Source organism: Meles meles, chromosome 10, assembly GCF_922984935.1.
Source record: "Meles meles chromosome 10, mMelMel3.1 paternal haplotype, whole genome shotgun sequence".
NCBI classification, from domain to species: Eukaryota; Metazoa; Chordata; class Mammalia; order Carnivora; family Mustelidae; genus Meles; species Meles meles.
In genome coordinates this window covers 6,004,427-6,031,767 of record NC_060075.1, presented here as the reverse complement: position 1 = coordinate 6,031,767, position 27,341 = coordinate 6,004,427, and the positions used below count along the sequence as shown (strand labels likewise).

The window sequence follows — 27,341 nt, the reverse complement described above, 5'->3', positions numbered from 1 at the left end:
CACAACAGCAGTACAGACAGATGCTACACTCGGAGCAGCCTTGACCTCATCCCTTAAGGAGTTGATTATAGATTTTCTTGCGCTCCTCTCTAATTGTCTCATGATTGCATTCTTGAGGGTTGTGAACTGGACAAAAACAGCCCCAAACAGCACTCCTCAGCACCAGAACCATAGTTGGTGATAAACATTTGTCAATTAACTTGTTTATCTCAGAACGTTCTCTGCATACACAATGCTGTGCTTCACCTAGTGGCATATTTAAAAAAAAGTATACTCTTTATCTGGAAGAATTTATAATTTAGTTGAGAAAACCAGAAGTACAGAAATCTTCAGCGGCAGGTGATGATTATAACAGAGGTCGAGGAGGGAGGCAGCCGCAGGGAATCACTGAGGCAGAAGTTCCCCGGTTCGGAAAGTCTAGGTCAGCTCAGGGTAATGGGAATCCAACCTCCAGGAGCCATCGACCCTATCGCTACCGCCCTCCCAACCCCCAAGCAAAGACAGGGCCTATCCTGGAGGCACTGAGGATTACTGGGGAGTGGGGGGGTAGGGGAAGAATCTTGACCCCGATGCATCCGTATTTCAAGTTCCTCCGCCCGGAATTTCCCGATCATCCTTGTGTCCCCGTTTTCCTGTCTGGGATAGCCAGCGTGAGGCGGGTTCCTTTCCGCCCAGAAGTGCTTAATGCGGCCAAGAGACGGCGTCCCCGGGGTGCCCGAGTCCCATGCGGGGAAGCCCGGGCGGCTGCCTCACGGGACCGAGCGGGACAGACGGCTGGCGGCTGGAGCGCCGGGTTCCCGGTGCCGGGCGGTGCCTGGAAGCGCGCCTCCGTCCACGGGTCTCAGCCCCCACTCCCCGCCTTCCCACCCGCTGCGGCGGGGCCGCGCACGGTGCGCCGGGGGGCGCGCACGCAGGGGGCTGGCCTGGCCGCGGCGCGGGGGAAAGTTGAGTTGGGAGAAGTTGGGAGCGGCGGGGGTGCGCCCCGAGGTGGGCACTAGGGAGTCGTCGGGAGCGCGCGAGGGCGCCGAACAAGGGGGAGAGACCCCGAGACCTCCGGGACACGAAGTCCAGAGCAAGCGGGTAAGCCGAGAGGTGGCAGCGGAGGAGGGCCAGGGCGGCGGAGGGAGGAAGGGAGGGGGAAGGAAAGGGGGGAACTCGGGACTCGGAGCAGGGAGGGAGTGGAAGTGGAGGAAGGGGCGGAGACTGGGGCGCGGGGAAGCGAGGTCTTGGGGAGAAGGATGCGGAGGCGCGCGGACTGCTGGTTCGGAGCGGGATCCGGGGTCCGCTTATTAGAGTTACCTAAAGTGAGGGTGCCGCGCCCCCTGCCACCAGGAGGGGGTAGTCTCGGAGGCGCCGCCGGCCTTCCCAACTCCTGGGCGGGCTCCAGACGACACCCCTCCCCTACGACCCTCTATTCTTTTCTTAAGGCCGGTCCAGGGTGCCTAGGCTGGGGGTGCCCCTGGGCCGCTGCCCCGGACCTCCGTGTTGAGAGGTGGAGCAGGGAAGGAAGGGGGTGGCGGGTCAGGTCAGGACAAGGGGTCAGGCAGAAGAGGGAGCGACTGGGTGGGGATGGGAAAGACCAGTCGGGAGAGTTGGACCTGACTGGGGTTCGGGGAGGGGGAGGCTGGCTTGTCTAGGTGGGAAGCCCCTGCTTGGTGTTGGGGGCGGCGCTGTCTGAAAGCCACTTTATCCTCCTCCCTCCGCCCGCCACTCCACCCTCACCAGCCGCACTTCGAAGAGCTGTGGAATGTACGAGTTTACTTGGGGGGTGGCTAATGCCCAAGTGGGGGTCCAGGGTGCTAATCCCTTGGGCGGGAGTGGGGGAGATGCTAATCCTCTGGGCCGGTCGGGACTGGTCCCCGGAATGTGCCCCCACCCCGGATTATCGGCCCCGATGCGCTGGACAGAAGCTGCTTTGTGTTCTGGGACGGCGGGGTGGGGGGGGGTGGGGGGGTGGGGAGGTGGGGGGGGAGTACACGGAGGGCACAGCCTGGAAGTAGGAGTGGGGCCCCTGCAGGTGCTCCAGACACCAGGCACCCTTCTCAGACCGGGGTCCCTCCCCCCAGCATCCCTCTCCCCCACACCAAACGTGACCTGGCCTGAGACCTGCTAGGGGGAGGTGAAGAAAGTGTCAGCTGAGTCGGGAGTGCTTGCCAGGAATGTGTTGCTCCAGGCTCCCCCCGCTGGACTGACCCCCCAGACCTATGTTGTCTGACCCCGCACTGACCTGTCTTTTCCCCGACTGAGCCCTAAGTTGATCAGCCCTGATCCCCTCCCCCAACAACACACTGGGGAGCTTCAGTACTCCTGAGAACCTGGAGTGCCTCCCCCCCATCTGCTTCCCCCACTGGGAATGAGTACCCCGATTTGCCCTGGGCAAGTTCCTTAACCACAGCTGTTCTCCTTCCCCACCCCACACAGTGCCCTCCGGAGACACCCCGACAGTCACAGTCAGGAGGCCAGCGGCCCTGCCACTCAGATTTTCCTGGCCTCAGGCTAGGGGAGGGGAGAGATCAGCACTGCCCCTTAGGGCTGAACCTCAGGGTTCCGGTGCCCACCCTCCCAGTTCGTCACGTGCCCCTCCCCCATTATAAAGGCCTGTCCTGCCTGTGGCCGCTGTCTCCCTCCCTCCCACTGAGTGAGTGGAGTTGGGCTCCTGCCCCTCCCCCAGGGAGCCTCCTTCATCAGGGGAGGGGGCGCAGTCCTGTGTCTCCTCCCAGCCCTGGGTCTGGGGTCTCTGCCACCCCCGTGCTGGCTCTTTGGGGCTCTCTCCAGTCTCTCCCTTCCTTCCTCCCCACTCTGCTCCATGGGGTGTCTCCCTTTCCCCAGGAAACCCCTCTCCCATTCGGCCCATCTCGGTTGCCACAATTCGGTCACTGCTCCCGTTTCTGGCTCAGCCTGTCCTTTCCTTCCCTCCTCCTGCATTCCCCATCCTGATTTCTGCGGCTTTCTCTGTAGGTCTGGGCCTTGACTCCTGCCCCCCCTTTCTGCAGTCTCTTCCACCTTCTCTGCGACCTCACTTGGCCTTCTGTGGCCTCCTCTGCACCGCCCCCCCATCGTCTTCTCTCTGTTTTTTCTTTTCTTCCTATAAATAACTCTTTTCTTTGCTCTCTGGCCTCTATGGAGCATCCTAAAGCCCTTCACAGTCCGGAGGTTTCTGAGCAGCAGGGAGACCCCTCGGTGCCCACTGGCGGGGAAGTTCCTGTGACCTGACCTTCCCCGGGCTGGACGTGTGTTGGGGTCGGGGGGGGGGGGGGAGGCTAAGCAAGGCTGGGGCACTTGTGTGCCTGGCACTCTGCTCTCACGTGATCCGTCCCCCCCACCAGGTTATGCCGCCGCCTTGTTGCCCTGAAAGCCGCCGAGACAGTGAAAAGGGCTAAGATTTGGCCATGAGCAGCGCCCCCCGGCACCCCGCCTCGGGCGCAGATCCTTTCTGTACTGTGAGTATTGCCGGCTGGGCTGGCGGCCCCACCGCGCCTCCCCCGCCACACGTGCTCTTGGGGAGGGTCCACTGGCAGACTGGGGAGTGTGTGTGTGTGTGTGTGTGTGTGTATGTATGTGTGTGTGAGCTCAGGAGGAGGGGTGCTGCCATCCCTCCTCTGGCCCCACCTGGGTCTCACGGGTCTGAGATGGGTATTGGTGGAGCGGTCCTGCCACTTCCAGGAGGGAACCGAGGCTGTTTCCTGACGATCCGGGTGGTTCTCTAGCCCCAGAGAGAGAGGAACTTTGGGGACCTGGGTCTCTAACCTGGTGACCCCGTTCTGACCCAGCCTTAGAGGAGGCAGCGTCCTCACACAGCGGTTCTGGGCAGAGTTTGCTTGCACTGACGCCCGCCCCTGGCCCCACGTGCCGCCGGGCCCGCCCTGCGCGGCCCCACGTGGCCACTGCCCCACGTGGCCCCCTCCTGATTTTCCTGGGGAGTGTAATGATTAACCCCAAGTGCCATAATCAGCCCCTTATTGGCCATCTGGCCCAGCAGGGCACGTGACTGGGAAAGGGGCGCGGGCTGGTCCCCTCCCCCTCCTTCCCGAGTTCACCCCTGCCGGCCATGGACTTCCTCCTGCGGCCTCAGGTGCGAGGGGCTCTCAACCCCCCTGCCCCCACCCTGGCTAGCTCCCCGCGCTCACTCGCTTCAGCCGCCTCTCGCCGCCTTCCTCCCGCTGCTAATTCCGGTGAGAGTGGAGCAGGAGCTTGGGGAAGAGGGCTAGAGCTCCTGGGATTGGGGGGGGCGTGGAAGCAAGGAAGGGGGTGGGAAGCGAGCCCCTGACTCCTGTATCTTGTGTCCAGTATCCCTGCCACTCCCTGCCGCTCCTGTCCCCACCTCAGTGTCTCCCAGGGACCCGCCTTCCTCTTAGCCCTCCTCCCCTTGGCTCTTCCTTGCTCTGGCCACTGGCACCGCCACGGAGGGGGGCTCCATACCCCGCCCTTGGAGATCCTGATGCCCTTGAGGTCCAGAAGCTCTTGAGCAAATATTTGGCGGTGCCGGGAGCTGAGACCGGTGGGGCGGGGTGGGGGGGGTGTGCTGGACAGAGACCGTGGCCAGGCAGCAGGCTGCTTAGCTAGGCTGAGCTCTCCAAAGCCCCGCCGCCAGCCGCCGCCACTGCCCGCAGTCCGCCGCTCTTCTCCTGCAGTATGACTCAGGTGGGGGGGGGGTGAGGGGCGGGGCTGGTGAGCCGAGGGGCCCCAGGCCCGGTGGGGTGCAGCCGTTGGGGGGGGGGCGTTCCTGACAAGGGGAAACGCTGCATTCCTGATTCCTGTCTGGGGGCTAGGTTTCAGTTTGACTCAGGGGGTTCAGGTGAGTAGGCTTGGGTACTGCCGGAAGTTACTTTTCAGGCCGGTAGTTGTGCTCCAGGCAGAGGGAATTGGTGCACCGTCAGCCATGTGAACTGGCCAGTTCCCACGCCTTACCTCCGGGCTGGAGACTCAGGATTCCTCCTGAGATTTTTCTCCTGCCCTAGAACAGGGTTCAGATGTCTTGGAACCTAGGGGAAGGCTGCTTGGGGAGTGGGGCCAGTGGGGGTGGGGCTCTGGGTCCTTGGCATTTGGGGCGAAGGCTGCCGGGGGGGTCCTGGAGCTCTAGCATGGCACAGGGTGGGGTCTCGGGGTACAACTCTTGGTGAGCCCCTGTGTGTCCTTCCCTCCCCTGCATCCTCACAGCCGGAGCCGGAGAGCTTGGGCCCTGGAGCGCCTGGGTTCCCTGAGCAGGAGGAAGACGAACTTCACCGCACTCTGGGCGTGGAGAGGTTCGAGGAGATCCTGCAGGAGGCTGGGTCCCGAGGAGGAGAGGAGCCAGGCCGCAGCTATGGAGAGGAAGACTTTGAATGTGAGAGGGCGATGGGGAGGGGGAGGCGAGGGCTCTTAGGGTCGCCTGTCCAGCAGGGAAGGGGCCCAGGGTCTGGTGGGAAGGGCTCGGGACCGTGATGGCAGGGAAGGAAGCTGTGCCCACCTCCAGCCAGGTCCCTCCTCCCCGCAGACCACCGCCAGTCCTCCCACCACATCCATCACCCACTGTCCACCCACCTGCCTCCGGACACCCGCCGCCGCAAGACACCCCAGGGCCCAGGACGGAAGCCTCGCAGGCGCCCTGGAGCCTCCCCGACTGGGGAGACCCCCACCATTGAGGAGGGGGAGGAAGATGAAGATGAGGCCAGTGAGGCCGAGGGGTCCCGGGCACTCACCCAGCCATCACCTGCCTCCACACCCTCTTCTGTGCAAGTGAGTTGGGGTAGGGCTCCTGGTGGGGGGTGGTCTCTTCGGGGTTCCTGGCCTGGCCTCACTTGCCCCCATGGGTTCCTGTTCCAGTTCTTTCTCCAGGAGGACGAAGGTGCCGACCGAAAGGCAGAAAGGACCAGTCCATCTCCTCCCCCACCAGTGCGGCCCCACCAGGAGGCGGCTCCCCGGGCCAGCAGAGGGGCCCAGACCGGGTAGGTGTCCCCAGATAGAGCCCTCCCCTCCTGCTGTCAGTGGTGTGATGTGGGGGAAAAAGCATGAGCCTCGGGAGCTTCAGATCAGGGTTCAAATCCGAGCCCTGCCCCTTTGGGCAAGTATAACCTCACTGAGCCTTCTCCTGTGTAAACCGAGAATAACAGAACTTTCTTACAAGATGGTTGCAGGGATGAGGGTGGTGTGAAATAAGGTTTCAGCATGGGTTACTCCGGCACGGGACAGGTGTGCAGTCGAAGCCCCTGCACCTCCTCCCCTGCCTGTGACGTCAGGTAGGGTGGCACGGAGCACCGGATCGGGGATTGGATAACATCCGATCGGTAACATGGGGCCCCAAAGGTGTGAGAAGCCTGGGAGACCCCTTTCACTCCTGGGGAGCTGCCAGTCCACCGTGGTAAATGGCCTCACACAAGTCACTATGGTGAAGGGCAGGTTTGGTCCCTATCAGTGGGGGATTGGAGTTTGGGGGTGCTAGCCAGAGAAGGCTTCTTGGAGGAAATCACTTTGAACTGGGTCTCAAGGTCACGATTATCGTGGACCCGCTGTTTCCTAGGTGCCAGGCAGCGTGAAGGGCTGCAGGGAAGGGGTGGGGCATGGGGCCGTCTGACTCGCTGGGGACACAGGGTGGCCGTCTGCAGGAGCTCGAGGCGGGAGCTTGCGCTGGCGGGCAGCCCAGGGGCCGGGGGCAGGCGGAGGAGGCTCAGGGAGCGCAGTGGCATTGGAAAAGTGGGTCGGGTCCGTGGGCAGGGGTGCCAGCGGGACCGAGAGCACTGGGGGCGGGTGTAGGGGAAGAAAGCCTGACGGGGGCTCTTCTTGTCGGGAATGGGGGACACAGGCTAGGAGCAGTTTAGAATGGTGTGGCTGGGCGCAGTGGCTGGCTCGGCTCTCTTTGCTGCTGAGGGAGGGCCTAAGGGTCTGAGGCAGCCGGTGTGAAGAGCCCGGTAGCAGGGCTGCCCCTGCCTGTGGGGGGCTCACCGGTCCCCGTGCATGCCCACCGCGAGTCCAGGTGGGTCCACGTGGGGTCCCCTCTCCGGGTTCCTCCGGCATCCCCCTGGCCTGACTCTGGCTCACGGCGGCTCTGTCTGTCCAGAGTCCCAGTGGAGGAGGCGGCGACGGCTATGGCCAGCGGCACTGCAGGGGGTGACGACGGGGGAGCGTCCGCGCGTCCCCTGACCAAAGCGCAGCCCGGGCACCGAAGCTATAACCTGCAGGAGAGGAGACGCATTGGGAGCATGACGGGGGCCGAGCAGGCACTGCTGCCCCGAGTGCCCACAGACGAGAGTGAGGCCCAGACGCTGGCCACCGCTGACCTAGACCTCATGAAGAGTGAGTGCTGGCTGGGCCAAGCCCAGGGCTGGTGGGAGCAGGAGTGAGAGAAAGCGGGAGCCTCACCCTGGCCCCCGCCTCCCGTAGGTCACCGGTTTGAGGACGTTCCCGGAGTGCGGCGGCACTTGGTGCGGAAGAATGCCAAGGCGTCTGGGCAGGGCGGCCGGGAAGGGCGAGAGCCCGGCCCCACGCCTCGGGCCCGGCCCCGGGCCCCCCACAAGCCCCATGAGGTACTGTTTGCCACGACTTGCCCTTCCGTTATCTCCCTGTCCATGTCCAACCCACAGGCTCCCTGTCCCGCACCCAACAGCAATAATCTCTAATACCAGGGCTGCTATCTGCAGTTGTGAAGGTTGTGCACTGCACACGAGAGTCCTTGACGTGGTTGGTTCGGGTGTTAGGATTCTGATTCACATCTCAGACACTGTTGATTCTATATTCTGGCCATTTTCTGGCGGCTGGCCGTGAGGAGCATGAGGACCCTTTGGGCTAGAGGTGGCTGTGTAGAGGAGCTCACAGCCCGGGGGATGTCAGCATAGGTGAGGGGCAGTGATTGACCAAGATCACGCAGTTCCTCAGGGACACCACCCATCGTAGGCTCCAGCAATCTGGTCCTCAAACCCACCCCTTCCGGTGGATTTTTTTGACCTTTTTTATTGAGGTCTGTCAGCATCCAGTGAAATGCACTGGGGCTAAGTGTGTGCTCACGTGACTTTTTGCACATGTACACAGCCGGCTAACTTTGCCCACACGCAGAACGTTGTCCGCGCTCTCTCCCTTCGCGCCTCTGCTCAGCACCATCCGCTGTGACTGCGCTGGCGTCCTGCTCAGTACGACGTGTCCCGAGTGCATGTACGCGGGAGCTCACAGCATCCCGGTGTACGCGGGAGCGCACAGCATCCCGGTGTGCGCGTGCGCGGTGATCTTTCATCAAGCACGTGCTACGCCACGTCCGGAGCTGAGCGTTCTTGTGCTTTCTTTTGAGTCCCCATAAAAGGCCTTTGAGGTGGTTAGTAATATTGCTGTTTTACAGATGAGGCAAAGAGAGAATCAGATTGGCTAGGATCTGGCGAGGCCCGTGCCCTGTGTGGTGCTGGGGGCCGTGCCAGCTCCCAGGCCCACCCCGACGCTGGCTGTCTTGGAGAGCAGTCCTGGGGCCCCTTGGCTCTGACCTTGCTGCGCCCTCTCGTCTTCTATCCGAAGGTGTTTGTGGAGCTGAATGAGTTGCTGCTGGACAAAAACCAGGAGCCTCAGTGGCGGGAAACAGCACGCTGGATCAAGTTTGAGGAGGATGTGGAGGAGGAGACGGAGCGCTGGGGGAAGCCCCATGTGGCCTCCCTCTCCTTCCGCAGCCTCCTGGAGCTCCGCCGGACCCTGGCCCACGGTAACCTGCCCTGCGCTGCCTCCACCCCGCCCCGGGTAAATCTCGAGGACTGAGCCTGTTCTCGGAGGACCAGAGCCCCCCAGTGTGTAATGCTACCCTAGCCCAGGAAGGCGCCTCCTCGTCTCCTGACGTCATATAGCCTGTCATTGGCTGGGCTCTGTCATTGGTGACTGCAGGGCAGGGTTGACACCGCTCTCTTATCTAGCATTTTTAGCAAATGGCTCCTTAAAGTGATGTTTTCAGATAACCCAAGCTGGTATGTTCGGGATATGTGGATGGAAACTTTTCTGAAATGATCTAATCTAATCTATAGGGCTCTGTAAAGTGCGGTTTTTGGTTTTTTTCTTTTTAGCATTTTATTTTTAAGTCGTCTGTACAGCCATCGTGGGGCTCGAACTTAAAACCCCGAGGTCAGGAGTTGCATGCTTTCGCGACTGAGCTGGCCCGGTGCCCCCAAGGCTATGACCAAGATACCAGACTCTTTAGGTCTCTGATGTTTCTGCTCTGTGTCTGTTACCTCCTTCCCTTTGGAGAAGTCACTCCCAGTTACTGTGAGAAGGCAGCTGAGGACTCAGAAACCTGCTGTCAGAACCGCCTCGGAACCAGGAGTACACGGGCTCTGAGGGAAGCTGTCAGGCTTTGCGTGAGACGCCAACACGCACATGCCTTGTCGCTGGACTTTGTGACCTCTGTTTCGGCTGCTCAGGGCCCTTTGGTTCTGTTAGTTGTCGCACCCTTTTTTTTTTTTAAGATTTTATTTATTTGAGAGAGACCACAGGGTGGGGGGCAGAGAACCAGCCGGGGGGGGGGGGCAGAGGCAGAGGAAGAAGTGGGCCCCCAGCCGAGGGGCTCGATCCCGGGACCCTGAGATCAGGACCTGAGCTGAAGGCAGATACTTATCTGATGGAGCCCCCCAGGCGCCCCCGTTTTTGTTTAAATGGTTCTGTTTGTTGTCTAGCTCTGCGTTCCTACAAGTTGACCTCGACAGAAAGATGATCTGGTCACTTTTGAAAGGATTTCCATTTCTATATAAAATAGTAATTCAGAGGGGCGCCTGGGTGGCTCAGTGGGTTAAGCTGCTGCCTTCGGCTCAGGTCATCATCCCAGGGTCCTGGGATCAAGCCCTGCATTGGGCTCTCTGCTCAGCAGGGAGCCTGCTTCTCCCTCTCTCTCTGCCTGCCTCTCTGCCTGCTTGTGATCTCTGTCTGTCACATAAATAAATAAAATCTTTAAAAATAATAATAATTCAGAGCAGTGACCAGTGGAAAGATCTGGAAACTGTCCCATGAGCAGCTGTTGGGGGAAGTCGAGGAGGCCAGGCTAGAGGTTGACATCTTCAGATGGCTCAAGGCCACAGATGGGCCGTGTCATGTCCGGAGGGCAGAACTAGGACCCTAGTGTGGACATTAGAGGAGGCAGCATGTTGGCTCACTGAGTGAGCCCTGAGTGGATAGCCTGGCATGCTGTCCACTCAGGGACAGCGGAGGCTGCGTCCTCCTTGGAAGGGGCCTGTGGGAGGGCCCTGCCTCGGTGGCCTCTGCTGAGCCCCACCACATCCCTGTGGGAGAGCGGGTCGGAAGGAACGGACAGGACAGGTCAGAGACGTGATGGGGCTCGGGTCTTGAGCCGCGCTCACTGGTTTCTAGGCCAGTGCTCCGTCCCTGGGCTGTGCCCCCTCATCCTGGTTCTCCCTCCCTTCCACCCCCTGCCCTCGCTCCGTGCCTGGGGAGGAGGGCCCGTCCATGCCGTCCTTCCTCCAGGGGCCGTGCTTTTGGACCTGGACCAGCAGACCCTGCCCGGGGTGGCCCACCAGGTGGTGGAGCAGATGGTCATCTCCGACCAGATCAAGGCTGAGGACAGAGCCAACGTGCTGCGGGCCCTGCTCCTGAAACACAGGTGAGGCCGCACCTCCTGCCCCTGCCCGCCCGCCCCACGCCGTGACCGCTGCCCTCTTTCCCTCACCGCCCTCCGCTCTTGCAGCCACCCAAGTGACGAGAAGGACTTCTCCTTCCCTCGAAACATCTCGGCCGGCTCCCTCGGCTCCCTGCTGGGGCATCACCACGGCCAGGGGGCCGAGAGTGATCCCCATGTCACCGAGCCTCTCATTGGAGGTGTCCCCGAGACTCGGCTAGAGGTGGAACGAGAGGTGAGGGTTGGCACCCCCTGGTTCAGGTCTTGGCCGCTAGCGGGGGCGGCCAGTAGCGCGCGTGATCCCAGCGTGGATATGCGGTGGCGGGGACTGTGGGGCGGGGGGAGTGCACGGTGGGGGGCCTGGCTGGGCTGAGCTCTGTTCTTCGGCATCCCCAGCGGGAGCTACCGCCCCCAGCCCCCCCGGCTGGCATCACGCGCTCCAAGTCCAAGCACGAACTGAAGCTCCTGGAGAAGATCCCCGAGAACGCCGAGGCCACAGTGGTCCTTGTGGGTACGTGGGCAGGTCTTGTGGGTGGGAGGTGGCGACAGCCAGGCCTGCCTTGTGCCACCTTGGGGCTGGCAGCTGGGGGCCTGGGCGGGGGGGGGGGGCTGCTCTGTGCCCTCCCTTAGCCCACGATGGCACCCCCGCCCCCAGGCTGCGTAGAGTTCCTGTCCCGCCCCACGATGGCCTTCGTGCGGCTGCGGGAGGCGGTGGAGCTGGACGCGGTGCTGGAGGTGCCCGTGCCCGTGCGCTTCCTCTTCCTGCTTCTGGGCCCGAGCAGCGCCAACATGGACTACCACGAGATCGGCCGCTCCATCTCCACGCTCATGTCCGACAAGGTCAGGCCCTGCCCGGCGCCCGTGGGGACACGCCTCGGCCCCGCTCCGGGACCCCCGGCCCCCGCGCCGCACCCTCACCGGCGCCGGGCCTGCTTTGGCAGCAATTCCACGAGGCAGCTTACCTGGCCGACGAGCGGGACGACCTGCTGACCGCCATCAACGCCTTCCTGGACTGCAGCGTGGTGCTGCCGCCCTCCGAAGTGCAGGGCGAGGAGCTGCTGCGCTCCGTCGCCCACTTCCAGCGCCAGATGCTCAAGAAGCGGGAGGAGCAGGGCCGGTTGTTGCCCCCTGGGGCTGGACTGGAGCCCAAGTCCGCGCAGGAGAAGGGTACGGGCCTGGGGGGCCGGGAGCCGCTGCCCGCGGGGGGGGGGGGCTCGGAGCTGGGTGGTCTGGGTGAACACGGAGGAGGGGCCGAGCACGGAGGGGCCGCCGCGGCGGGCGCCCTGACGGAGGCCTGGGCTGCAGCGCTCCTGCAGATGGTAGAGGTGGCGGATGCAGTGGAAGACGATCCCCTCCGGCGGACGGGCCGGCCCTTTGGGGGCCTGATCCGAGATGTGCGGCGCCGCTATCCCCACTACCTGAGCGACTTCCGGGACGCGCTCGACCCCCAGTGCCTGGCTGCCGTCATCTTCATCTACTTCGCGGCCCTGTCTCCTGCCATCACCTTCGGGGGGCTGCTGGGTAAGGCGAGGCTTTGGGATGCTGGCCGCGCGGGCAGGGCACGGCCCCGGCTACCCACAACTGAGCCGCGTCCTGCCGCCCCAGGAGAGAAGACTCAGGACCTGATTGGGGTGTCGGAGCTGATCATGTCCACGGCGCTCCAGGGCGTGGTCTTCTGCCTGCTGGGGGCCCAGCCGCTGCTGGTGATCGGCTTCTCCGGGCCCCTGCTGGTCTTCGAGGAAGCCTTCTTCTCGGTAAGGGCCCACAGGCTGGTGGGGGCAGGGCTGGCTCTTCCTGCCCCATTCCCCAGACAGGCCCACTTTGCTAGGCCCGGGGCTCTGGGCCCTGACTGGATGCCCCCCCCCCCCCGCCCCCGCCCCCGCCCCCAGTTCTGCAGCAGCAACAACCTAGAGTACCTGGTGGGCCGCGTGTGGATCGGCTTCTGGCTGGTGCTCCTGGCCCTGCTCATGGTGGCCCTGGAGGGGAGCTTCTTGGTGCGCTTCGTGTCCCGTTTCACCCAGGAGATCTTTGCTTTCCTCATCTCCCTCATCTTCATCTATGAGACGTTCTACAAGCTGGTTAAGGTGAGCAGGCCCTGCTGGGAGAGCCGGGTCAGGAGCGCTGAGACCTCGAGACTGGCGGGGAGCCGGGGCGCCTTCTGCCTCACTCTCACTCTCGCTTCGGGGTGGGAAGCCCCAGGCTTGCCCGGAGCTCCCCTGGGCTGTGGGCCAAGGAGCCCAGGGAGCACAGGCTGGTTCTTCTGGCCCCTCTCCGCCCTCTCTGGCACCAACATGTATCCTGGGACTTCAGGTCGATCTTAAAAACTCACGTATTTAATAACAAAGGTAACACGTTGTTTTGTTAAAGTGGCGGACAGTCCAGAAGTATCAAAGAGGAAAGCCCCTGAGATGACACACACAGTCACGGTCTGGGCCTCAGAGCCGGGCCATGTCAGGCTTGGGAGAGGACACGGCTCCGTGGTCCTCTGCTCCCCGTACCCTGGCCCTCCAGGCCTGGCTGCAGCCACCGCCCCCCCCCCAGCTGCCTGAATCCCGTTTCCCTCGCTCACATCTGGTCATCAGTCATTTTCTTGATCAACAAGACAAGCCCTGGGGCTCACGGGTGGCTCAGTCGGTCAAGCCTCTGCCTTCTGCTTAGGTCATGATCTCAGGGGTCCTGGGATCAAGCCCTGTGTTGGGTTCCCTGCTCCGCGGGGAATCTGCTTCTCCTTCTCCCTCTGCCCCTCCCCCTGCTTGTATGCATGCTCGCTCTCTCTCTGTCAAATTAATAAATAAAATTAGAAACCAAAAAAACAAACCCCTTAAGGCCAGGCCCGCCATCTCCTACCCTGCCTACCCCACTCAGCATATGTCTGCACCCAGAAATCTCTCCGCTTGGGCTGACGGCGCCCTCTGTCCTCTCCCTAGATCTTCCAGGAGCACCCCCTCCACGGCTGTTTGGTCGCCAACAGCTCCGAGGTGGACAGCAGCGAGAACGCCACATGGCGTGCGACAGGAGCTGCGCTGGGACCGGGGAACGGGAGCTCTGCGGGACCAGCCGGGCAGGGGCGGCCCCGGGGTCAGCCCAACACCGCCCTGCTGTCACTGGTGCTCATGGCCGGCACCTTCTTTATCGCTTTTTTCCTGCGCAAATTCAAGAACAGCCGGTTCTTCCCTGGCCGGGTGTGTGGGCTGAAATGCCAGAGGGAGCAAGGTGGGAGGAGTGGGGCGCCGGAAGGGGTGACTGAGTCAGGGCTGGAGCGGGGCGGGGGGCCTCTGAGCACGCTGCTTGCCCACAGGTGCGGCGGGTGATTGGGGACTTTGGGGTGCCCATCGCGATCCTCATCATGGTGCTGGTGGATTACAGCATTGAGGATACCTATACCCAGGTGAGCCCGAGCACATGGACCGGCGGGGAGATGCCGCCTAGCGCCGGGTTCCAGATCTTCCCTTGCGTCCCAACCCCAGAGCTGCCTCTTACCCGTGCGGACCCCAGGCCTCTTCTGCAGCACGCCCTCGGCATTCGCCCTGCCCTGTGCCCCTCGGGGCTCCCCCTCCACAGCTCACCAGCCCTCAGCCCCACTCTCTGCCCTCCAGAAGCTGAGCGTGCCCAGTGGAGTCTCCGTGACCGCCCCAGAGAAGCGGGGCTGGGTCATCAACCCCCTAGGGGAGAACAGCTCCTTCCCCGTGTGGATGATGGTTGCCAGCCTGCTGCCGGCCATCCTGGTGTTCATCCTGATCTTCATGGAGACACAGATCACCACGTGAGTGGTTCTGGCCTGGTGCTCCGCAGGCAGAACAGCTCTGTTTGTGGAAGGGCTGGAACCCCAGCGAGGCCAGCCACTGCGGAGGACTGAGTGAGGGAAGCCCAGGGTGCCAAGCTGGCCCCTAGAATTTATTTACTTTTTTAAGATTTATTTATTTATTTGAGAGCGAGCACGAGGGAGAGGGGCAGGGGAAGAGGGAAAGCAGCTCAGACAGACTCCGTGCTGAGCTCGATCTCACAACCCTGGCATCACGACCTGAGCTGAAACCAAGAGTCGGACGTTTAACCAGCAGCGCCTCCCAGGCACCCCTAGAATTGATCCTGTAGGCAGTGGAACGTTCCATTGATGTTTGCTGGGATGGGCACAGTGGAGGCTGGAAACGGTCCTGAACCGCAGGGAGGGCGGCACAGGGTGGACCTTGCCGCACGACAGAACTCTTCCTGACGGAATGGGCAGGCACCGCTGGGTTCCAGAAGCAGACAAGAGGTTTCTGACGGGGTGCTCTGGGAAGACCGGTGGTCTGCCGGGCTGGGCATCAGGGCGCGCCTGTCCCCACCAGGCTGATCATCTCCAAGAAGGAGCGGATGCTGCAGAAGGGCTCCGGCTTCCACCTGGACCTGCTGCTCATCGTGGCCATGGGCGGCATCTGTGCCCTCTTTGGCCTGCCCTGGCTGGCCGCTGCCACCGTGCGCTCCGTCACTCACGCCAACGCGCTCACTGTCATGAGCAAGGCTGTGGCGCCTGGGGACAAGCCCAAGATCCAGGAGGTCAAGGAGCAGCGGGTAACTGGGCTGCTGGTTGCCCTGCTTGTAGGTGAGTTCAACTCCCGCCCCACCCTTCCCCGGAACGGTCTGCGGGGTGGGGAGCACCGGGGCCAGCGGCTGCTCCCTTTCCTCCCCCAGGTCTCTCCTTGGTTATCGGGGATCTGCTCCGGCAGATCCCCCTGGCTGTGCTCTTTGGAATTTTTCTGTACATGGGCGTCACCTCCCTCAACGGGATCCAGTTCTACGAGCGGCTCCACCTGCTGCTCATGCCCCCCAAACACCACCCAGATGTGACTTACGTCAAGAAGGTAAGACCCCGCTTGGAAGAGCCCCACGCCTCCGCCCCTGCCTGGCCTGCGGGGGTCCCTCTCCAGCCCCCGTTTGGTCTGTGGGGACCTGGCTTTGGTAAGCACCCAAAAAGGCACTTTCACCCCATCCCCACGGAGGGAGAAAGGGTCCGCCGTCTTCTGGAGGTGGCAGACGCGTGGCCCTCCGGGGACCAGGGCCCTCCAGCACTGGGGAGAGGCCTGGGCTCACCTGTCATATCGCACCCACCCCCAGGTTCGGACCCTCCGAATGCACCTGTTCACAGCCCTGCAGCTGTTGTGCTTGGCCCTGCTCTGGGCGGTCATGTCCACGGCCGCCTCCCTGGCCTTCCCCTTCATCCTCATCCTCACGGTGCCCCTTCGCATGGTGGTGCTCACGCGCATCTTCACAGAGCGAGAGATGAAATGCGTAAGGCCTCTTGCCCCTCCCCTGGCCCCCGTCTGCCTCTGGGGTCCCTGCCCAGGCTGAAGCCAGGATCAGCCTCCTTGTTCTCCGCCCCCCACAGCTGGATGCTAATGAGGCGGAGCCAGTGTTCGATGAGCGGGAGGGCGTGGATGAGTACAACGAGATGCCCATGCCTGTGTAGCTGCCGCCTGGACCAACAGCCAAGGGACCGATGGACAGAGGGAGCAGGGGCTGGAGGAGGGGGGCCCTCTCCGGCCCCTCCCTCATTTTTATTTAAGTGAATAATTTAAAGTCCCCATACAACCCCCACAGTAAAGCGCTTCGGCCCCCCACCTACCCCTGGCCTTCCGTCTCTGTGTGGGGAGGGAGTGTGGACGCGAGAGAGGGGGGCCCAGCCCACCCCCCTTCCCAGAAACGAGATGCACGATGGGGAAGGAAAGGGACTTTAATGAGAAACCAAAATATAGAGAGCCAAAGTGCAAATTGTCCGCCCCCCCCCGCTGGGGGGGGGGGGTCATCCTGAGCCCCATGTGCACGCTCCTCACCCCCCTTCAGGCCCCCAGCGGAGGCCCAAGGCCTGGAGCTTCTGCCTCAGGTAGCTCTTGAGCTGGGGCAGGCCTCTCTGTGACTCCAGTTCCTCGAAGGGTAGCTGCAGGGGAGGGGAGCTGCGGGTTACCCACAGGGTCAGTGGGCTGAGCAGAGGGGTGGCAGGATGGTGGGGGGGGGTCTCTCTGCAGGGGAGGGGAGCAGCGGGTTGCCCACATGGTCAGTGGGCTGGGCAGAGGGGTGGCAGGATGGTGGGAGGTCTCTCACCGGCAGAAGCTGGTAGCCCAGCAGGCCCAGGTGCCGCTCCCGTAGGGCCCGGGAGCCCAGCAGCACTCGGCCATCACGGCAGAAATGCCAACGTTCCCGCAGCATGAGCACCACCCTGGAGGGGGCAGACGGAGGCTCGGGGGTGTCCACACAGGCAGGGAGGCTCCCCCGCCCCCTCCTCCCTTACCTCTGGGCAGGGTCGTGGGTAGTGGGCTGGGAGGCAGCCTGGCCCTGGGCACAGGACCTGGGAGGGTAGGGTAGGAAGGGGTCCTGGGTCCTCACGGGAAGCACAGCACCAGAGCTGCTAACACACAGCAGGAAGTCTGGAGGGGGGGAGAGAAAGGTCCACTGGCTTCCAGCTGAGGCTCTGTGTCCCGGCCAGCTACCTGCCCGCGGGAATTCACCTGTGCAGTAGCCTGGAGGCACGGTCAGGTCCTGTCGGTACTTCTCTTCCCCTAGCAGCTGGCGCAGCCCCTCGGCCACTATATCCTTGTGACTGAGTCCGGACAGGGGGCAAACACCAACAGGGAAAGGGTCAGGAGGCTGGACCCTGGGCAAAGGCTTCAGATGTCCCAAGGACCCCCCCCCCCTTCCTTTTTTTCTTCCTGACTGCTAAGAGGGTGTCAGTGCGGGACAGTTCAGCGACCCCCGGCTCTTCTACTCTGTGCTTCCTGCAGGCTGGTCCCCTCCCCTCCCCGCTGCTGCCCCATCCACCTGTACTTGCAGCGGGCACGGTCAGTGATGAGTGGCTGGGGGAAGATGGGCACTTGCTGCCTTCGGGGAAGGCGGGGACCCCGGTATCCCGGAAGCTCCAGCTCCACGGCCGTGTCTAGCAGGGAGAGGTAGCGCCGCACAATCAGGGCGTGAGGGGTGCCTGTGGGAAAGCAGGACTGAGGCTCGCGGGGTGGCAGACTCCCTCCCCCAGTTCCCCCTGCCCACTGGCCGCCAGGGTCCCAGCCAGCCCCCCCGTCCGCGCACCGCTGATGTGGTTGATGAAACTTGGGGAAAAGACAAAGTGCAGGGCCCTGAAGGGAAGGCACCGCAGCTGGCACAGTGACATCAAGATGTTGACAGTAGCCAGGGGAGCCACCCCTGCTTCCCGAGCCAGGATCCTCTCAAGGCAGGGCATAAACTGCTGTTCCAGGGGCAAGTAGTTCAGCCGCCCAAAGGGCAGGACCAACTTCTGCACCACCTGTGGAGAAGAGCAGCCCTTCACCCAGCACGAAACAGTTCTCCAAGATCCTTCACAAGCTGAACCTCAGGGAGGCTTGGCCTGCGAGCTTCTAATGTCTCTGTAAAGGCAGAACAATCTCTCTACCCCGACATACACACCAGAAGTTCAACAGCATAACCAGTGTCTTGATTAACATAACCAGCCCCATGTGATTAATCAAACCAATGGAGACATCGCTGTGGGGTCTGGCCCCGAAGACTTAGGAGTGGGCTCAACGAAGCTAAGACAGCGCCGAGTGCGGAGAACTGCAGAGAACCAGGCATACACGCTGGGTGGGTGGACAAGCCAGGTGGGGGTGAGCAAAGATGAAACCCCAGGGAGGGGGGAGGGAACAGAGCAGGGAGCCTGGCTGGTTGTCCACCGCAGGAGGCAGCCAGTCAAGCGGAACAGGGGACCGGACCCGACACTGAAGAGGGCTGGGAGAGGAGCGTGGCAGGGCGGGAGGCAAGCCCACCTTGCTGCTGAGCTGGGCTTCCTGGACCACCAGGAAGTGGGCAATGGCTTCCAGAAGCTGGGGCTCCCGCAACCGGTGCCGGGCCAGGTGCTGGGCCAGGAGCACCATCACGTTGGGAGTCAGTTCCTCTGGCCTGGCCTCTGTGAAGAACACCCGTCAGGCTGGAGCCACAGGCCAGCGGGTCTAGTGCTCAACTAGATCCACTCAGCCCAGACACCACCAGCTACCGCCTCCTGTCTTCAGCCCCTCCCGCCACCTGCCCTCAGTCCCCTCCGGCACCTGCCAGGCTGCGGATGAGATGCTGCCGGGGACGCCTCAGGAGACGAGGGCAGCTCAGAGCAGCTTCCAATCTTTGCCCACCGCACAGGTCGGGTTGCAGAGTGGGAGGTGGCTTCGGGGGGAGGCGGAACCTTCTCTCCTGCTCCAGGGCACACATCAGAGGCCCATCTGACGGGAAGCCTGAGAGGGAGAGGGTCAGAGGAGGCAGCCCTGGTAACAGGGTGCTGCTCTGTTCCAGTCATGGGGTTCAGTTGCTGGATTCCCAACCTTTCGGGTCTCCGTGTTCTGGATGGAAGGGTTGCTATAGTGTGAGCAGAAGCACCGGAGAAACGTGAAATAGCACGTGACTGTGAGGTCTCACAACAGTCTGTGGGGAAAGACCTTACACCAACACGGCAGTAAGCTGTCATCGCACGCCAACGGTGACAAACAGTGGTGGCTTTCTAGAGCACTGTGTTGGAAGGAATCAGGGCTGGCTGGCACCCCTAGCTAAGCTGGAACGAATGCTGCTGGACTCCTGCTGTCTGCTGTGGATACGGGGGAGCAGCACCGAGCCTGCCCGGCCACGCGCCATTCCTGGCAAAGCCCGAGAGGTGAATTCTGTCAGTGATCTTGGGTCTTCTATGGTCTTTCTCTATTCTTCCATTAACACCCACCCCCCAGACGCCCTCCTCACCAAGTAAGACTGCAAGGTGCAGACACACGTGGACGGTGTGAGGATCAAAGGAGGGGCAGTTTCGGATGATGAGCTGACTCAAGTCCTGCAGTGTGGCCTGCTCCACGGGAGGGGGCCGTGGCTGAGACCCCAAGAGCTGACCCAGACGACGAAGTGCCACAGGGTAGTGATGGGCGCGCACCTTGGTGGGGTTCTGGCCCAGCCAACGCAGCAGCTCCCCAGGGCTCCTCGCCTGTTCCAGAAGCCGCTGTAGCCCCTGCACAGGGCCTGCATGGAGGCCTCCTCCAGGAGGCCGGTCCCCCCACTTGCTGGGCCCCAGACAGCAGGGCTGTACTGGCGGGAGCAGCAGCAGGCCAGACAGCCGAGCAGCAGAGGCCTGGGCAGAGAGCAGGACTCGAAGCATGGAGTTGGGTGGAGACCCTGAGGGGCAGCCCAGAAAAGGGGGTGAGGTTTTCTCCAAAGAGGAGAAACACCGGCTATCTACTCCTGACCTCACTGCCCACTCAGGGGGCCCTAGGGTCAGAGCAACCCGCTCATGTTCACCCTTCCATGTGGTTGCTCTCGTCTTCTTCCCCATCCCGCCCCTCTCCGCCTCCTTCCATCCTTTGAAACAGCACCTTCGGTGTACTCAGCACAGGGATATTTACAAAGCAAGTCCACATGCACTACGTATCTCCTCTGATGCTCCATACACGCCTCCGAGGTGGCAGGCAGGGCTGGCACTACCTCGATTTCACAGGTGGAGAAACCAAGGCCCAGAGAGGAAAAGGGGTTAAGCCCGAGGTCACGGATCCGGTTAGTGGTCGTGCCCAGCCTGGAGCCCAGCTTGCCCCGTCGATACGCCCTCCCGACCACCTCCCCCTCCCGCAGGAGGCGGCAGCGGCAAGGAGGGTGGAACGCGGGCTCAGCAGCCGGGCGGTCCTGGGTTCCATGCTGGGCGCTCCCACTTACCAGCTGCATGACCTTGGACAAGTGGCTTCGTCTCTCTGCCCAAGCCTCCTCGCCCGTGAAACGAGAACGCAGCGCCCACCTCGCAGGGCGCCCGGGGAGCCCGAGCGCGCAGCTTTGCAATGGCGCGGAGTCGGTGGTGTCAGGGGCCCCCACACCCACCCCGGCCCGGCAACGCCAGGAGACCGTGGTCACGGTCGCCAACACCAACTCCCGCGGCCCTCCCGCAGCCCGCCCCGTAGGCGCCACCCCTACATGGCTCCCCAGGCCCCGCGCAGGTCGCTCCCTCAGTCGGTCTCGGGGCCCGGGAGCCGGGCTCCCCCCGCGGCCTCCTCATCGGCAGGCCACCGAGTCCGCCATCTTCCCAGCAACCCCCGGACAGCGGTCCGGACGCCAATCGCGGCTCAGCCCTCGACCAGCACAGACGTGGCTCCCGTCAGGCCCAGCGCGCCCCTGCGTCTCACGCTCCGCCCCCCACTTCCGGGAAGCTGCGCGCGCCGAGCCGGGGCGGGGCGGGGCGGTGCCGGAGGCGGAGGGGCGGAGCCAAAGGGCCAGGTCGCTGAGGCTGGAGCCAAGGGAGAGCGGAAGCCGGCGGCGGGTGGTGTGATTTGGGGATCCCCGGGGAGGGCCCAGTCTGCGTCCTTCACGCCTTTCCTCCCAGAGGGCAAGGGGTCCCTGCTCAACACCCCCACGGGGCCACACACCCGGACACACACCAGGAGTGAAAACTTCACAGTCATTTAATCTGCACATGTTCCACACAATCCCTCTGACCCTCCCAGCTCCCCTTCCCCAGCGCCTCGCAGTCCTTAGGTCCTCAAATCAGCCCAAGGAGCTACTGGGGACTAGAGGTGGCTGGGTCCTCGGGCAGAATTCTAAGAAGGGCCCAGGGGTGTAGCTTGGCTCTGCCCGGGGCCAAGGCAGTGACAGCAGCTGCCTGACCCAGAGGAGCTAACTGTCAGCGGGGGCTGAGGGCCAGCAGCCCCAGCAGGTGGCCCAGAGGCATGGAGGTCACAAGGGGGCACCTCAGCCGACTCCCGGAGCGCTCTGCTGCGCAGGGCTGGGCTCCAGGGCAGCGGGAAGAGGCAGGCCGGAGAGGTGGGCCTGGGTAGACAGCAGCGCCCAGTGTGTCGCGGGGAGCAAGGTCCAGAGGGGCCAGCAACGCTTCCGAGAGCCCGTGGAGGCACTACGGGCGGTACATGGCAAAGGCCAGGAGACTGAGGAGCAGAGTGAAGCCCGCCAGACCCAGAGTGGCGGTCAGGGGGAAGAAGGGCCGGTACTGGATCTGACAGTACCAGAGGAGCAACAGAAGCAGCAGCAGCAGGGGCAGCAGCAGGCTGCCGATTTCCAGCCCGGAGGGGCCTGGCTCTGACCCCGGTGGGCAAGGGGGGTGTGGGGGACCGACGCGTGTGGACACGTGGCAGTGGAGAACGCAGTTGGGCGGGAGATGAAGGCTGCCCAGGGTCTGGCTGTCGTCTCCTAGCAGCTGCCCTTGGTAGATGAGTCGCACCTGCTGTTCCCGGCCGGGAAACTGGGTCCTGAGGAGAGAGGGACCTGGGTAAGAGAGCAGGCCTCAGGCAATCCTGGCCCCTTGCCCAGACCAACACTCCCACCCCTCACCTTTGCCTCCACCCAGCACCCAGGTGGTGGCCTCTAAGGGGGGGTCCCCTCCTGCTATAAGGGGAATGATAGTGTGTGACGTGGGGACCTCAGTTCCTTCGTCTGCAGAAGGAGGGGGAAGTCTCAGATCTCTCCGATGGCCCTTCTGGGTCTGTAATGACTCCCACCCCAATCTTTAGAATTTCTTTCCCATCCTCATCCCAGCTTACCTTTTCAGGGAGCCAATGGTATCGTGGGGCCAGGCCCTGGCCACCTGCTCTGAATCGTTGAGGAATTTCAGCCGCAGCACTAGGGGCTCCTGGGGGGAGTCTGGCGATGGCGACGTCGCTGAGAGCCCAACGCCAGGCTCTGGCTGTGCAGCCTGACCTCTGTGTCTCAAGCTGGGGGTCTCGGCTCCTGGGGCCTCCCCTCTGATGCTGCCGGTGACCGCCATGGCTTCACTGGGCTGTGCTGCTGCTGGAGTCCCTGACGGCTGGGGCAGTGGGTCGGCACCCTCCACGGTGTGTGTTGAGACCCAGGCGAGAGCCAGCACCAGAAGGCAGGCAAGCACCGCGAAAAGGACGGTCACCTCATCACCCACCCCTTCAATCAAGGCCATGGCACCTGCCTTGCCTGCCACCTTACTGAGCTGGAGAGGTACAAAGAACCCATGAGGGGCTGGCTCGCTGGCCAACTTAACTCCAACAGGCTCCTGCCCCCACCCCACCGAACTCTCCCGGTCCTTATTCCTCTGCCCCATTACCCACACTCCACCCTAGGGCACACACTGTTCTGAAAGCCGGTTGTCCCAAAGCTCCCTCCTGTGCCCCCTCCCATAACCAAATCCCAAGTCCTACCTTTTTGTAGCCTGAGTTCTAGGTCCTAACCATCTCCCCAATTCATTCAAACCCTATCCCGATGTAAGGGCCTTGATCTTCTAAGCAACTTCTCTAAATTCAACCCTTAGCAAACTTCACCCCAAAGCTTACCTAATCTTCCATCTACTATCCCAAAGTTCACCTTCTCCTTCGTCTATTTCACCCCAAAGCTTATCTACTCCTCCATCATTAAAGTTTCTGCAAGGGGGAAGAAAATGGGGTTCTATGTCCCCCACCCCCACCCTCACCCCCACCCCCACCCCCACCCCCACCCTCACCCCCGTTATCATTTAACCAAACCGCACCCGCGGCAGGGGACTGCTTCCCAAGGCTGCCCCACGCCATACGTCAATCTCCGCCCGTCGGCAATTCGGAGCTTCCGAGAGCAGCCATGCCCCCACCGCACTTGGCCCCTCGGGTCTACTCAAGCCCCACCCCGCGGCGGCCGAACTCGGCGCCTCCTCTGGAAGCCTCTCCAAACCCAGTCCGCAAGCGGACCCGAGAGCCCGCCCGGGAATCCGAGACTTGGCCCTCCCCACCCCCAACTCTTCCATCACCCCTCCCATCTTCCCGCCCCCCGGAGCCGCGGGAGGGCACCGGCGAACCCGGGGCGGGGCGAGCGGGAGCCAGCAGGGGCCCGGGGCGATGGGGTGGGCGCGGCCACCGCGCGGGGACTCACCGCCCGGCTCCGCCAGCTCCATAGCGGACCCTCGGGCACTTCCGGGCGGGAGGCGCCGAGGTCGCGGACACCTGAAGGCACCCCCTCCTTCCCTGCCGCCGCCTCCCGGAGCATTGTGGGACTTGTAGTCCTGCGCCGTGCGCATTTCCCGCCCTCCGCGTTGCTGACCCACGTGCGGGGATCCGCAGGCTAGTCGTGGTGACCGCAAGTCGCTGAGGGGCCGCGGGGGCGGGCTTAAGGGTTGTGCCATTCTCCTGAGGTCTGGGCAACAGCAAGACCCACCACCTCCCCCGCTGGCATCCAGGGCATCTGTCACTCTAAAAACCGACGTCAGAGAGAACACGTCAGAGCACCCGTGTTTCCAGATGCAGGCTCTGGGGCGCTCAGGTGCCCCCTACAGTGGTCTGTTCTTAAGTCAGAGTGGACGCCAAAAGGCACCGTGGGCCGCTTAAATTGACTCTTTGGCTCAGAGCCCGGTACCCATGGGCTGTCCCATCAGGTTGGCTGAGGACATTCATCACGGGGGCTGGCCACAGTAGCTTGGGCTGCCCTGTCTCCTCGGTCCCTTCCTCCACACCGCCCCTGTAAGACTGTGCGAGAAGCACAGACCTCGGAACCTGGCACAAAATGCCGATCTTATCCCGTGTTTATTAACTGTGCAACCTTGGGGGCACGTGAAATCTCTTTGAGTCGTAATTGCTTTGTTCCTAAAACATAGTTCATAAGGAAATTGTAGGGAAGAAATTAAGTGTTTTATTGAACAAGTATGAAAACTGTGTAAGGGAGCCATTACACACTAGGTATTTGTTCGCCTAGTATTACACGAGTACCGAGTTACCTAGTATTACACCAATACTCTGGGCTTGGAAACTACATTCTTAGTGTGTTACTGTGTAGAGGACTTGGATCTGCAGCCTGGCTTGGGTCAGCTAATTTCTATGGCTTTTCCCCTCCTTCCTCTGGGCCACAGAGATCTCATGTGCTGGGTTTTATAGGCCAGTCCTGGGGAAAAGCCATGTACCCTAGTGTTTCCACAGTTCATGCTTACTCGTCCGGGCAGGTACCCCAAGTGGGAACAGGTACTGCCTTGGGAAAGTCAGTTTAGATGTATAACATGCAGATCTAACTTCTCTCTAGTTCTTTCCCTCCTATTCACTCGTTTATTCTAGAAACATTTATTAAACCTATACTATAGGGGCACCTGGGTGGCTCAGTGGGTTAAAGCCTCTGCTTTCGGCTCAGGTCATGATCCCAGGGTGCTGGGATCGAGCCCCACATCAGGTTCTCTGCTCGGCAGGGAGCCTGCTTCCACCTCTCTCTCTCTCTCTCTCTCTGCCTGCTTCTCTGCCTGCTTGTGATCTCTGTCAAATAAATAAATAAAATCTTAAAAAAAAATAAATCTATACTATGTGTCAGGCACTGTGCAAGATGCTAGGAATATGATGGTGAGTCACACAGGTGAACTTGTCCCTGCCCTCACATGGCTCATTTGATGATAGGGGAGAAACATGTAGACAAGCCCACCGGGCCTAACACAGATCTGTGCTGGCTGTTGATGCAACACATAGGAGAAGCTCTTTACCCTCAGCATTTCTCCTGGGAGCTACCTGGTGCAAATTCTTGCTGTCGGTTCTAGTTAAGCATCTAAAAGAGATGTTTGCTGTGGCTTTCAGAATTACACAGCGTCAGAGCTAGGTGTTCTGCTCAATCACCGTATTTTTAAAAAATATTTTATTTATTTATTTGACAGACATAGATCACAAGTAGGCAGAAAAGCAGGCAGAGAGAGAGGAGGAAGCAGGCTCCCCGCCGAGCAGAGAGCCCGATGCGGCGCTCGATCCCAGGACCCTGGGATCATGACCTGACCCGAAGGCAGAGGCTTTAACCCACTGAGCCACCTAGGTGCCCCTCAATCACTGTATTTTTCAGATGAAGCACAGAGAAGGTACAAGCCGTCAGTACGGTCCAACATGTAGATACAGCCTGAACCTCTTAAGAGCTAGGGAGGCCCCAGGTGTTGAATAGCTCACACCTGGTTCTTTGTCTTTTCTTTTTTTTTTTTTTAAATAAGATTCCACCCATTTATTTGACACAAAGAGACACCGTGAGAGAGGGAACGCAAGCAAGGGGAGTGGGAGAGAGAGAGAAGCAGACTTCCCGCTGAGCAGGGAGCCTGATACAGAGCTGTATCCCAGGACCCCAGGATCATGACCTGAGCCAAAGGCAGATGCCCAACGACTGAGCCACCCAGGCGCCCCTGGCTCTTTGGACAGTACAAGACCCTTGGGTGACCGCATTGGTACTGGGGCAGAGTTGTGTGAGTAGCCAGATGGGGGCAACTCTTTGCTGGGAAAAGATTCAGCTTGGCTTGGGAAATGAAAGTGTGTGTAAAAAGCCTGACATATGGGGCGCCTGGGTGGCTCAGTGGGTTAAAGCCTCTGCCTTCGGCTCAGGTCATGGTCCCAGGGTCCTGGGATCGAGCCCCGCATCGGGCTCTCTGCTTGGCAGGGAGCCTGCTTCCTCCTCTCTCTCTGCCTGCCTCTCTGCCTAGTTGTGATTTCTCTCTGTCAAAGAAATAAAAAATTAAAAAAAAAAAAGCCTGACATATGTCAATTGTGTCAGAGGACATCTGGGCACAGCCCTGGGAGGCTGACTGGCTGGGGCCAGGGCCCTGCACACACCCTCTCTTAGAGGCATTTTTGCAAAGGTTGAGGATGACCACTGACTAGCAGGACTGCAGACAGCTTTGGCAACTGCGATGCAGAGAAACGGAAACATGGAAGGGAGCTCCCTGGCCCCTCTGGGAGTGAACAAAAACACAAGATGGTCAAGGGGTTGAGGACAAGTAAGAGAGCCATGCAGGCTCTGGTGAATCTTTTGAATGGGGTGAGTGAGGGAAGAAAGCATCCTTTTGGATTCCTCTCTCTTTCCTGCCCATGTACCAGCTGGTCCAGGGCGCAGCAGACAGTAAACCATCCAAGTCCCAGAGGGGAATTTTTTAGGGGAAGCCTGAAGATGAGCGAGGGGCTGTTGTTTAAAGCGCCATTTCCAAGGGCCTTGCTGATGAAACTCTCAAGGTGAAGTGGAAATAGAAGCTGGGGACCCAGACTTCCAGGCTCTGTGCCGCAGCCTGCTGGGGAGAGACCCGGGGACGATCAGAGAGAGAACCCCGGGGACAAGGTGGTCTCCAGGGATGATCTCGGGCGGGAACAGGGGAGCCTGTGCAGTCCTAAAGGCAGGACCCCGTAGTAAGTGAGACGCAGCTGTGCCTGGGCTGGTGGCCCTTCTCTGCCCGTCCGCCGCGTTCATCAGCACCCTCCGGCGCAGGGCACTTCTCGGGCACTGCCCAAAGATCGGACACCCCACCCAGACCAGAGCAGGGAGGCGAAAGAGACAGCCGGAGCTGGGAGGAGGCCAGAGCAGCTGTCCACTTGGAGCCGGTGGCCCTCAAGGCGGGTGTGGGTGGGGGTTGGAGAGCAGGCGGAAGGGCCAAGGCTGGGTGGGAGGGGCCCGGGCGCCGGGGCTGGAGCGCGCGGCTTGGGGGGTGGAGGCTGCAGAGCCAGCTAGCGAGCGAGGGGCGGGGGCGCTGGGGCCGGCGCGCAGGAGGGGCGGGGGCGGCGGGGAGGGGGGCTCGGGCTGCGTGTGCCGGAGCTGGCGGGGGCGGCGGTGCGTGCGCATGACGCGGGGGGAGGGCCTGGGCCGCGCGCTCCCGGTCCCGTTGTTGTTGCCGCTGGAGGCTCCTCCGAGGCAGCGGGATCGCGGCGCCGAGAAGCGCCCTGCAGCGGCGGCCACAGCGTGCGCGGCGGCGCCTCCCGGCCTCGGCCCCCGGCCTCCAGCCTCATGCGCTAGCCCCGCGCCGCCGGCTCCGTAGTCCCGGCCCCGCCAGCCCCGCGCGCCCGCCCGCCACCGCCGCCGCCGCAGCGCCGCCCCGGGCCCCGGCCGGGCCCGCCTCGGG

General features: G+C 62.1%; 3 protein-coding genes across 14 annotated transcripts; 1 reads left to right on the top strand and 2 right to left on the bottom strand.

The window, feature by feature from the left end:
• Nucleotides 1-929: 929 nt before the first annotated feature.
• On the top strand, nucleotides 930-16,162 carry SLC4A2 (solute carrier family 4 member 2). 2 transcript variants are annotated; one of them, XM_046021053.1, is made up of 23 exons: nucleotides 930-1,080; nucleotides 3,327-3,440; nucleotides 5,158-5,323; nucleotides 5,474-5,715; nucleotides 5,803-5,924; nucleotides 7,034-7,269; nucleotides 7,357-7,499; nucleotides 8,473-8,653; nucleotides 10,414-10,549; nucleotides 10,634-10,799; nucleotides 10,961-11,075; nucleotides 11,220-11,404; nucleotides 11,506-11,731; nucleotides 11,870-12,085; nucleotides 12,170-12,318; nucleotides 12,454-12,648; nucleotides 13,492-13,746; nucleotides 13,863-13,952; nucleotides 14,161-14,327; nucleotides 14,890-15,143; nucleotides 15,233-15,402; nucleotides 15,656-15,829; nucleotides 15,927-16,162. In XM_046021053.1, the coding sequence occupies exons 2-23, from the start codon at nucleotides 3,390-3,392 to the stop codon at nucleotides 16,005-16,007; spliced, it is 3,720 nt and encodes a 1,239-aa protein (XP_045877009.1). In that variant the 5' UTR covers nucleotides 930-1,080; nucleotides 3,327-3,389; the 3' UTR covers nucleotides 16,008-16,162. The 2 variants fall into 2 exon arrangements, with proteins under 2 accessions (XP_045877009.1, XP_045877010.1); XM_046021054.1 differs by lacking the exons at nucleotides 930-1,080; nucleotides 3,327-3,440 and adding an exon at nucleotides 4,008-4,072.
• A 91-nt stretch (nucleotides 16,163-16,253) lies between these two features.
• FASTK (Fas activated serine/threonine kinase) lies at nucleotides 16,254-20,670 on the bottom strand. Of its 5 annotated transcripts, none has more exons than XM_046021489.1 (10): nucleotides 20,486-20,669; nucleotides 19,283-19,702; nucleotides 18,607-18,786; nucleotides 18,328-18,467; nucleotides 17,618-17,831; nucleotides 17,354-17,513; nucleotides 17,044-17,135; nucleotides 16,827-16,962; nucleotides 16,640-16,754; nucleotides 16,254-16,475 (listed from the first exon to the last, which is right to left on the bottom strand). In XM_046021489.1, the coding sequence occupies exons 1-10, from the start codon at nucleotides 20,565-20,567 to the stop codon at nucleotides 16,368-16,370; spliced, it is 1,647 nt and encodes a 548-aa protein (XP_045877445.1). In that variant the 5' UTR covers nucleotides 20,568-20,669; the 3' UTR covers nucleotides 16,254-16,367. The 5 variants fall into 5 exon arrangements, with proteins under 5 accessions (XP_045877445.1, XP_045877444.1, XP_045877447.1 ...); XM_046021488.1 differs by having other exon boundaries at nucleotides 19,900-20,641; XM_046021491.1 differs by having other exon boundaries at nucleotides 19,464-19,702; nucleotides 20,486-20,641.
• A 282-nt stretch (nucleotides 20,671-20,952) lies between these two features.
• Nucleotides 20,953-23,504, bottom strand: TMUB1 (transmembrane and ubiquitin like domain containing 1). 7 transcript variants are annotated; one of them, XM_046019983.1, is made up of 4 exons: nucleotides 23,387-23,474; nucleotides 22,819-22,905; nucleotides 22,060-22,478; nucleotides 20,953-21,768 (listed from the first exon to the last, which is right to left on the bottom strand). In XM_046019983.1, exons 3-4 carry the CDS (start codon nucleotides 22,446-22,448, stop codon nucleotides 21,417-21,419), a joined length of 741 nt encoding a protein of 246 aa, XP_045875939.1. In that variant the 5' UTR covers nucleotides 22,449-22,478; nucleotides 22,819-22,905; nucleotides 23,387-23,474; the 3' UTR covers nucleotides 20,953-21,416. The 7 variants fall into 7 exon arrangements, with proteins under 7 accessions (XP_045875939.1, XP_045875941.1, XP_045875936.1 ...); XM_046019985.1 differs by lacking the exon at nucleotides 23,387-23,474 and adding an exon at nucleotides 23,013-23,351; XM_046019980.1 differs by lacking the exon at nucleotides 22,819-22,905 and having other exon boundaries at nucleotides 23,387-23,504.
• Nucleotides 23,505-27,341: the final 3,837 nt, after the last annotated feature.

Bases quoted from the DNA above. Each gene is read 5' to 3' on its own strand.
- SLC4A2 (XM_046021053.1), top strand. From the start codon at position 3,390: ATGAGCAGCGCCCCCCGGCACCCCGCCTCGGGCGCAGATCCTTTCTGT. The intron at 12,649-13,491 runs GTGAGCAGGCCC...TCCTCTCCCTAG, and splicing joins CGTTCTACAAGCTGGTTAAG to ATCTTCCAGGAGCACCCCCT. The intron at 14,328-14,889 runs GTGAGTGGTTCT...TGTCCCCACCAG, and splicing joins ATGGAGACACAGATCACCAC to GCTGATCATCTCCAAGAAGG.
- FASTK (XM_046021488.1), bottom strand. From the start codon at position 20,242: ATGCAGCTGGTAAGTGGGAGCGCCCAGCATGGAACCCAGGACCGCCCG. The intron at 19,703-19,899 runs GTGCTGTTTCAA...GCTGCCCCTCAG, and splicing joins CTGTGCTGAGTACACCGAAG to GGTCTCCACCCAACTCCATG. The intron at 16,755-16,826 runs GTAAGGGAGGAG...TGCCCCCTCCAG, and splicing joins ACCCACGACCCTGCCCAGAG to GGTGGTGCTCATGCTGCGGG.
- TMUB1 (XM_046019979.1), bottom strand. From the start codon at position 23,273: ATGGGAGGGGTGATGGAAGAGTTGGGGGTGGGGAGGGCCAAGTCTCGG. The intron at 22,479-23,012 runs GTGCGGTTTGGT...GTACCTCTCCAG, and splicing joins GAAGCAGTCCCCTGCCGCGG to CTCAGTAAGGTGGCAGGCAA. The intron at 21,769-22,059 runs GTAAGCTGGGAT...CTCTCTCCTCAG, and splicing joins ACCATTGGCTCCCTGAAAAG to GACCCAGTTTCCCGGCCGGG.